Source organism: Babylonia areolata, chromosome 20 (assembly GCF_041734735.1).
Source record: "Babylonia areolata isolate BAREFJ2019XMU chromosome 20, ASM4173473v1, whole genome shotgun sequence".
NCBI classification, from domain to species: domain Eukaryota; kingdom Metazoa; phylum Mollusca; class Gastropoda; order Neogastropoda; family Buccinidae; genus Babylonia; species Babylonia areolata.
Genome location: NC_134895.1, coordinates 39,241,358 through 39,251,357, shown reverse-complemented (window position 1 = coordinate 39,251,357; position 10,000 = coordinate 39,241,358). Strand labels below are relative to the sequence as shown.

Genomic DNA, 10,000 nt, shown 5'->3' with positions numbered 1-10,000 from the left:
TTCAAGTGTCAGTCAGATTATGCTGACAAAATGAAAGTTCGATTGAAACGGGAGTTGGGTGACCGCGGTGAAGATGTGTCAGACGAACGAATCAACGAGATTCTTGGTAAGGAGTCATACAGTGTGTTCACGCAGAACTTCATCTCTGAAGTAGAGGATGCTTCACAAACTTTACGAGAACTCGAAGAGCGCCAAAAGGACATTCTAGCTCTTGAAAAAAGTGTAACTGAGGTAAACACGCTTTTCAAGGAACTAAACTTGATGGTGGCACAGCAAGGAGAGACTTTGGATAACATTGAGAGGAATGTTGAAGATGTGCACGTCCATGTGGAAAAAGGCAATACGCAGCTCAATGAAGCTGTAATCAGTCAGTCAAAGGCACGCAGAAAGAAGTTCTGTTGTTTTGGAATTATTGGTGTGGTTGTTGTTATTCTCATTGTTATCATCATTGTTGCTGTCACTCAAAGTTCTGGGTAAGAATTGCAGGATTTTGTGTACTGATAGTGATCTGAAGATTTGTACTGTATCATTTGACAATTTTGACTGGTGAAAAATGTTCAAGAAATATGAAAGGAAATGCAATTTGGCTTTGAGAACAACAACATTAGAGAGAGAGAGAGAGTAGTATAGGTGCATGAATATTTGTTTTTCGGTATGATTTACTGTGGTGTGTTACCTAAGTGTTGGTTTTAAAACTGTTTGAATTTTGTGTTTCACATGCTTGAGGAAATATCCAGCAACCATTTTGTGGCAGCCATTTTGTTTGTGAAGATATATTTTAAGATAGATGTTTTCGATGTAAACATACAGCTGTAACGAGAGATGGAAGAGAGTATGCCACCCAGCCCCCAGTGGCCCCGCCAACTTTTCCCTGCTCTGAGACATCTCCCTGACTCCTATACTTTTTTTATAATTTTTTTTTTTACTTTAGATAATTTTTATTATAAAAAGAAAAAGAAAAAAGAAAAAAAGATAGCATGTTGTTGGCTGTAACTGAAGTATCCTAAGTTCTGGGACTTTTTTGAATGACAATTTCTGAACATTTTGTAATATGCAGGTATCTGGGAGATGACTACATTAAAAAAAAAATAAAAAAATCCCTCTTTCTATTCAAGTGTAAGGCATTAAAATGATGTCAAAATCACCCACACCATGGAATATGAACTGACAACTTGTCAACACCAACAAAGGTATTTGTTGCTTAGTATAATCAGAAAGAGCATGATTTGCACATCACCAGTTCTACTCTATATGAATCTGTCAAAGGCAAAAGATAATGCAGAAGAATGAAGCACTGACTGAATGTATGCCATACATATCAAAATGGGAATAGATAAAATCATTAATATGTTTTTTTTTATTTTATGAATTACCCAGTAAGTATAGGGTAAGAAATTGCCATTAAATTTAGTCATAGAATTTAGGATACAAGGCTAAGAAATTACCACAGATATATGTATATATATATATATATATATTTATTGTGGGCTACTGATGGTTTGATTAATGATGCTGCTATATGTGCACTTATGCAGATTTCAGCTGTACCAAGGTCAAATTGGACAGTTCTGTGAAACCGAGTAAACAATGTAATGTTTGACTTTTACTAGTTCTAGTTTTAAAATGTGTACATTTTCAACATTTTGCAGAAATCAAAGCAAAAAAACAAGGCAGACAGAGAAAAAGATAACTAACAGAATATTATTTTGTGTGTGCATGTGTGTGTGTGTGTGTGTGCGTGTGTGTGTGTGTGTGTGTGTGTGGTGTTGGATAAGAGGGGTGGGGTGAGTCCTTAATTGTGTACATTAGGGGTGAGAGGTGGGTGTAGAACTGTCGGTGTGTGTGCATGTGTTTAGGAGTGAGTTTGCATACATGTATGTTTTGTCTCGTCACACTTGTTTTGTGCAGAATGAGACAAATTTGATCAAATTAAACATGTACACACGATTCACAGGAACATCTTCAGTAAAGAAAAGATCATTTGCTTCTACTATGATTCCAGAGTTCTTAACAGTCGAGTAAATTAAAGATGTAGCTTGACTGGCCTTAGTTGGTCAGATAATTTTCTTTGGTTTCACTCCAATGTTTCATTAAAAGGTACCTCCCATTTTGAAATTTAAATCTTGCATTGATGTATTTTGTTGCCTTACCTTCATTTTTGTAAAGTATATTTGTGTTTTTTGTTTTGTTTTTATAATGAACTGTTTATATTTCATAATGATTACTTTTACCATTTAATTAATTTTCTTACTGTGGGAGTGGAATTTGTAGACGCAGACATTGCATATGGGTGGATATGATATGGGTCAAAATTAATAATAATCGAAAGTGTTTTGCACATGTATACAAACTTTGTGTATGAGACTGTGACTGTGTGCGTGTGTGTGTGTGTGTGTGGTGTTCACACTTACACTTGCAGACCTGAGCACACATATTTTTGACACATTACTTGTCTGTGTGTGTGTGTGCACTTATCTGTGTGTGTGAGACCGAGACAGGTGTACTTTATTGGAAAAAGACCTTGGCATTTTGTTGTTGATGGTCACAGTGAATACAAATTATACTTTTACTGAGCAGTCCTCAGAATTTAGTTAATGATGATAAGCATTCGTTTTCATTAGTCTAAGTTCCATGAATTGCTTTGTGATATATAACAACAAACAAATTCACAGGTTTTTTAGTTTATAATACAGTTTGATATCCAGAGATGTCAAACCACTGAAGTGGAAAATGAGTGTTAACAGATCAGGTGATTGGCAGGTTGTTTAGTTTGTTGGTCTTTAAAATATACGGTATAGCACTACTTGTATGTGTGTGTTAGTCATTGTGTGTACATGTGTGTATGTGCAGGAGAGGTGCATGTTACTGTACATCATGTATTCATGAACACTGGAAAGTTATTATTTACTCATTTAGATTTATTTCAGCTCTTTTTTTTTTTTTAGATGCTTGTGTCACGTCATACTTATTCTATACCAAAACATTTTTTTTTTAAATGTATGTGTAAGTAACTTTTTAAACAATAACATAATCACCCATGTATTGCATATTATTTTATTTTTAGTTTATCCTGTTCACTGCAGTTTGATGTTTTTCATTTTTGTGAACAACAAGAATTTCAAGACTTCGTTTCCTGTTATTCTCAGATTAATTAATCATAATCATAATGTTTATGATTTAGTCACAGTTGGTATTAATTGTTGATGAACTTATTCTGACTTTGGTAAATCATGGAGGGTCATTGTGGATCGATACTGTTCACAGATCACTTGCATCAAGAAAGTGAAATTATTGGCTGGGATTAGAATGGATCACAGTGGAATAGATGATTTTGGGTCTGTGGATGAGAAGAGTAAATCAAATGTATGAAGAAATCATTCAATCAATTGCCAATGTCCATGTGGTGCATGTCATGTTGTACAGATGTTGTGCAGCCTATGCCGGATAGCAGTGACACCTTGAGAAACTGAAATTCTGAATTTTGCCAGGTACAATCTCATCGTTTCCATATTTTATTTTACATGTGCTAAAATGAAGAGAAATAAGTATTTTCATTAACTTCTGCAGGACTAGCTATCAGCTCCACAAGTCTTAAGTCTTCTCAGCCAGCACAACTTGACAAGCCAAGGAGTGACACCCTCTCTTGGGGATGCCAGCTCTTTCGTTATAACCCCAATTTCATGAAATGATGTGGTAGAACTTTCTTTCCTCTTTTTCTTTAGCTTTCTTTATTTCAGTCCTTTTACTTCTGTTGTCTCTTCCTTTTTTGTTTTGTGCCTTACTGGTTCGTTCACCTGTATTTTTTTTTTTTTTAAGAAACTTCAAAAGCCTTGAATATTGATCGACTTTTTCCAGACCTGATAATTGGGCGTTCTTACTGGGTTGTATTCATTTTTGTCTCTGGATGGGAGCTGCCCACAGGCAATTTTTGGTTTTTGTGCATGCCTGTTATTCTATATGATTTTTGTTGTTGGTAATGTATAAGTATATGCAGGTTGTATTTTTTTCACCCTCTGGCAAAAATTGATGGAATGGTCAGTGTCAGAGACATGTTCTAAGTTTATGTCCATGAATATTAATGTTCTTGTGCTTACTTTTCATTCCAGGTTTTTATTTATCAATTCTTGTTATTGTTTTCTCTGTTCTTTACATTATAGATTGTACTTGATCACCATTTGCAGTTTCTCAGCCCTGATAGGCCCTGTGTGGTCAGCAGGGATTTATGCAGCAAAGAAAGAAATAACATTATCCTGGATTGCTGGAGGAGTAAAATAGAAAGAAAAAAGAAAGAAGAGAAAAAAAGGCAAATCCTTTCCAGAAGTCTGGAATAATTTCCTGTGCCCGACGTGCTTGTTGATGAGATTGTCAGCGATTGAGTGAATACCTTGGAATTATATTTTTGATGGAGATTGTCAATGAATACTTTGGAATTATCTTGTTGATGGAGATTGTCCGTGAATATTTTGGAATTATATCTTTTTTCTGTTCAGAGGTTATTACAGTCATTATTTCAAAAGAAAAAAACAAGACTCGATTTGCAGCAAAGGCAGTTGCAACATAATTGTCAAGAGAATTTCAAGTGAGATTAAAATATAAGTATCTAATGTAATATACCTCTGTATAAATACTAACAAGCTTTTGAATATATGCATGTATATATTAATAAAGAAATTGATTGCTGTGGCTTCAGTTTTTCAGAGCAACATTTTTTCTCTCCTGTTGTAGAAGTGAAGGTTTGCTGTGAATCACTATGTGCCTTTTTTTTATATTTATTTTTTTTTTAAACAATTGCTTTTCACCCAGCAGCTGTCAGTGTGAAAGCTACCTGGATGTATATTATACATTAAATGTATAGTGGATAATGTTCAATGAATGTGCAATGTTTACACAAATACTGCACTACAAGCTAAAGGTTGACATGATGGTTAGTTTTGAGGGGCCTCATCATATTCACACTGTATAGTGTATAACAAAACAAAAAGCCTTGGCAGATATGGAGAGAAGAGCCACTCAGAATTTAAAAAAAAAAAAAAAAAAAGCATTCAGAGAAGAAACACGGATGTGAATTAAAATCATGAATATGGAAGCTTTATTGTTACATTGTATTTATAACCCAGTGACGTGAAAACTAATCTGGAAAAAGCTTACTTTTTTTTTTTTTTAAACTGTTCAGCAACTTTCTGTGAAAGAGCTGAGAATTCCAGAAGTGTGCAACATAACTGAATGACCAGATGAGCCAGTATTTATACACATGTGCTTGTTTCCTGTGTGAAATATATTTGTCAGATTTATACTTTTACATTACTTTCAAGGTCAAAGTATGTTACCATGTATGAAGATTTTCTCTGTTTATGGACAGGCATTAAACAAAAACAAAAAAATTTACATTGCAAATCCTGTAGTCCCTGTCAGAGTTTAGTGGGTTAAACTGTAGAAACATGAACATACCCATTCCTGAAAATAGAGTTAGCAGCCTAAAATGCTGGGGGGAACGTCATTCATGTAGGTCATGTGTATCTGTACAAATGAACTACTATACAGCTTTCAGGACAAAATTAAGGCCCGATGATTTAGTGAAAATATGCAGGACTTCTTCAACCAAGATTTCATGAGGACATATAACCATTAATCTATCCCAACACTGTCCAATTTTTTTTTTTCTTTTTTAAAACATGCCTCTGCTTTTAATTCTCAAATGGTACTCGGCTGATTTGTACTTCTAGATGCTGTTAAATGTGCATGAGTCACTTGTGATCCTTCGCATTCAAGATATGATTGATGTGCCTTAATAATCCATTTTCCTGTTAATTGAACATTCCATCATTTTCCATCTGTGAATTTTGCTATGAAATCTTGAGGCCTTGATTTTAATAACTGTCATACACAGCCAATATCGTGCATTTACTGCAGCCAGCAATTTTTGTGTTATTTCAGCAGCACAATTTCCACTAGGGACTCTTCTGGTCTTTTGAGATCGTTTTGTAGTGAATTATTAGAAGTATGTTTATATATGTTGAAGCCAATTACATGCATTGTGAAACTGGACTGCAGTCCTGATGTTTTTATCAGTGTGAATGATGCTGTGGCAGGAAGTATGCAATCTGCTGCATTTTGAACACATTAAGTACAAAACCAATTTGCACACTTTAAAAATGTGGAATCATGGAGTATACTCGCTCTCATGATCTGAAACCACAAAGCCTTATTAATGCAACATAAATCTATAATTTTTTTCCATGACTGATCTGCGAGATAGTCTCCTTTAAAAATTTTCATTTGGAGACAATTTTATAATATACTGAGATACGAATGTTTGAAACTAACTTTGAATCAAATGGTCCTGGGTTTGATCCCAGAATCAAAACCTTACAGGCTAAGAGTAATCATAAGTTTTTTTTCCCTGATCTGCCTGGTCAGCAAAGCCTGGATCAAATCCGCATGTAAAAAATCCGGTTACACGTCGGCATTCAGTGGATTAAGGAAACATGAACACACCCAGCCTGCAGCCTGTAAGGCTGCCTGCACGATGGGCTAGAATCCATCATGCGCATTTTAACCATCTCTTGGATGGAACAAGAGTTGCAGCATATTTTAAGATAGCTGGTTGCAGACAGGGATGTGCTTTTCACAGTTTTAAGTCTGCTGGTGTGTGTCAATGATACACACCAGTCAAGTGTATGCCACAATAGTACTTGACAGCTAGCATAATATATTCAACTGTGCAGCAACACTAAAATAAAATCACTTAATATTTTCAGCTTATTTTCTATCTAAAAACACAATTCCTGCAGTGACACTGTAACCATGACTAATCTGTCATCTATTCTGAAAACTAAATGGACCCAACTTCATTTTTACTAAAACAAAGCAGGTGAACAAGTTTTTGGACTGCAAATTCTTACAATCCTCTTGCATGCCTCTCTAATGTAATGGACATCTTTCACCACTCTCAGTCTCAACAGGACAAACCACCACCAGCAAGTACATGTCAATACTTTATTCAGTCAGCATTTCTCAAACTCAGGCAGAGGGCTGGGCATCCCCAGTGGGCATGCTCCTGATGATGTCGGAGTCACCTGAAACAACAAACATTTCACTATTTACCACGGACGCGGGAACAAAATATGTCAACACATAGGCATCTTATCTGAAACCAAAAAAGGGTACATGCTGAACGCAGTTTTGCACGTCTTCAAGGTGAAACAAAGGAAACCTATATTCAACAATCATAAACTTGCACCTGGTGGGGTTTTGTCTCAACAATAAAGAAGCTATCAACCACAGTTGGTCTGACTGTAAAATGCTCTCTTACTAAAGGAAATCTGAATAACCTATAAAAAAAAAATAAAAAGAAGAAGAAAAAACACCTGACCTTAATTTCATTAAATATCGACTCAAATAAGTCCCTTTCTGTGCCTGGACAGTTTTATTTTCACTAATCAACAGAAAAACAACAAACGAAAAAATGTGACAGACCTGTCATTCATTTCAGCAGAAACAATCATGAAATTCTTGTCACTGACCACATTTCAGTCTCCCCAACTGTGCTGACCCCAATAGTTACAAAGTCCATTCAAATACAAAATGATTCTGTGTGTGTGTATGTACGCACGCACACTGTATAAATAGAAAAGCTAACCAGTGATGAGTGTGGTTACTTACCTGGGTCAGTGATGGAGAGGGTGCACACCCTGAAGTACTTTCCACAGGCAGTGCCCAGCTCAATGTTGTTGCCGTTGTAGTGGTGGACTCCTGTCTTGGCCAACATGGCGTAGTACTCGATCTCACTCTTCCTGCAAACCACACACAGTATTCATTAGTAAAATGACATCCATGTCTTATTTTGTGTGCATGTTAAGTCTTTTCAGTGGGAATTCGTCACTTGAAACTGTCTTTCCACCTGGATATGTGCAAAATGTTTTGAGTTAGTATGTCTCTGTAAAACCACCACACACACACAAATGCAACCGGAAAAAAGCGTCAGCTCCAAACCGGTCACTTCATCAAGCAGTTTACCACCTCACTCTAGTCCCTATAGATTTCAATTCTTCTGTATTCTGTATTTTCAAGAAGAGGTGCACATATGCACGTTTCAAGAACCCTCCACTAACACATAAGGATGACTGGAATGGGATTTCTACATCAACATCTGAAAATAAAAATCCAAGTATCAGCATTCCTCCCTCTTGATTACCAAAGCACATGTATTGCCATAATCTGAGGTCACTGTTGTCTTTTCTTTTTTTTTTTGCATAGAAGGAAAAGGGATTTCTCTACAGAATTTGACCACGGTCAGCTCTTGGTACAAAAATGTCACAACAGAGCTGTTGATAAATCAGAAAACAAGAAAATCTTGTAGAAAATTCTGTTCTAAGTATGTAATTTAGTGATGATGTATTCAAACTAGAAATTCAAAAACTCCCATTGGCATGGATCCAGTGTTATTGATATCAACTAATTGTTTTACAGAGCTGGAACTATGACAAACGTTTTTTTTGGTTTTCATTGCAAGCCTTTCCATCCACTATCCTGAATCATGGCAACATCATCAATGTTACGAATGTGTGTGGTACACTTCAGCATTTCTCACTGTACACACTAAATAAACCAGTCAGAGAATACAATCATGATTATTGATATAACTATCAGGATAGTTTGATCAAACCAGTGCTGTCTTGAACTGATTTATATTGTGTTATCTGTATTGAGAAACACACTTCATAAGTTAATGGCCTTGTCTCTACCTTGGGAACTCCCAAGGTTCACTGCATAATGTGCATCAGAAGTCTACTCCCCGCAGTGTTACTCATTTCTCGGGCTCCACCCTTTCAACTTCAAACACAAAAGCAAACAGCATAAAATGACATGTTGGCTTCATCTTTATCGCTTCAGCAACTCCGAAGCCAGTACAATCAAATGCCAATACTACATTCATTCCTGCTATATGCATGGCATGCTAACAGTGAAACTTATAAGCCTAGTAAAGTATGACTGAACAATCTACACTTTGACAAAAGTGGTTTAGCTGCAGTTAATACTAATAATAACCTGTCAAAAAGTTCAAACATAATTTACACTAACAGATAAAATACAGGCCTAGTTTGCATCAGTTTGACACGGTACAGTATATGAAACCCAAAAACTTTTGTGGACAAACCAAGACACACTGATTTCAAATATGTTCTCTGATGCTTTCTATTGAAGAACACTGAAATAGCTAAGAACTCTTAAAAAACAATTCAACAAATTAATCAAAAGGCCATCTTTATATGTGGATAACCAAACCAAACGCCACCGGATGCATGCCTAAGTTGAATCATTTTGTTTACCTCCTCTCATGTTTATTCTACTGTCACATTTCCTTACTCAGAGCTCAAGATCAGTGTAAACAGTCACCTGAGGGGGGGAGTGTTGTTGGCAATGATGACCAGCTTGGCCTTTCCCTGTCGCAGTGTCTTCAGGGTCTGCTTGTAGCCCAGGAAGTATTTGCCAGACTTCATCACCAGCGCCAATCTGGCGTTGATGTTTTCCGCCGCCTTTTTCTGTCAATGTACACATCATGAGTAAGAAAATACACAACATTCAAATGGTATAGTAGGATGCAAATAATTCCCGATGAATAAATGGGGAGGGTACAATTGACTTAGTATCTAGATACAGTGTGTTGTAAGGGAAGGTACTTTTGACTCAATGTCTGGATACACTAGGTTGAAGGGGAGGGTACAGATGTTGTAGGTCATTCTTGTTTGGAAGGCAGGGTCAACTTGGTTTAAACATGATCACAGTCATGGGCTGAGAACGTGTGTACGCATGTATTGTGTGGTAAATGCATGTGCTAGTCTGCTATAAAAGTACAAATTAGAAGTGGGCATGTACTAATCAGATCGTTTTTTGGGATGCTGCTTAAAATGTGAACAGTATACTGCTTCCAGGTTAACTTATTTTATAGATGGTAAGCAGTGGGCATACAGAGATGGGATTAGGCAATAGACCACTGGAG

General features: G+C 36.3%; 2 protein-coding genes across 2 annotated transcripts in view; one reads left to right on the top strand and one right to left on the bottom strand.

Moving 5' to 3' along the window:
- Window positions 1–5,663, top strand: part of LOC143295493 (syntaxin-like) — a 6,216-nt gene extending 553 nt beyond the window's left edge. Inside the window, exon 1 of the mRNA XM_076607217.1 lies at window positions 1–5,663. This exon is cut by the window's left edge and continues 553 nt beyond it. Within this exon, the coding sequence (XP_076463332.1) occupies window positions 1–477 (477 nt within the window). The 3' untranslated portion in view covers window positions 478–5,663.
- Window positions 5,664–6,982: 1,319 nt separating this feature from the next.
- Window positions 6,983–10,000, bottom strand: part of LOC143295494 (large ribosomal subunit protein eL30-like) — a 4,212-nt gene continuing 1,194 nt past the window's right edge. Inside the window, exons 3-5 of the mRNA XM_076607218.1 lie at window positions 9,397–9,542; window positions 7,663–7,793; window positions 6,983–7,076 (exon numbers count right to left, since the gene is read on the bottom strand). Coding sequence (XP_076463333.1) covers window positions 7,021–7,076; window positions 7,663–7,793; window positions 9,397–9,542 — 333 coding nt within the window. The 3' untranslated portion in view covers window positions 6,983–7,020. The remainder of the gene's footprint in view (window positions 7,077–7,662; window positions 7,794–9,396; window positions 9,543–10,000) is intronic.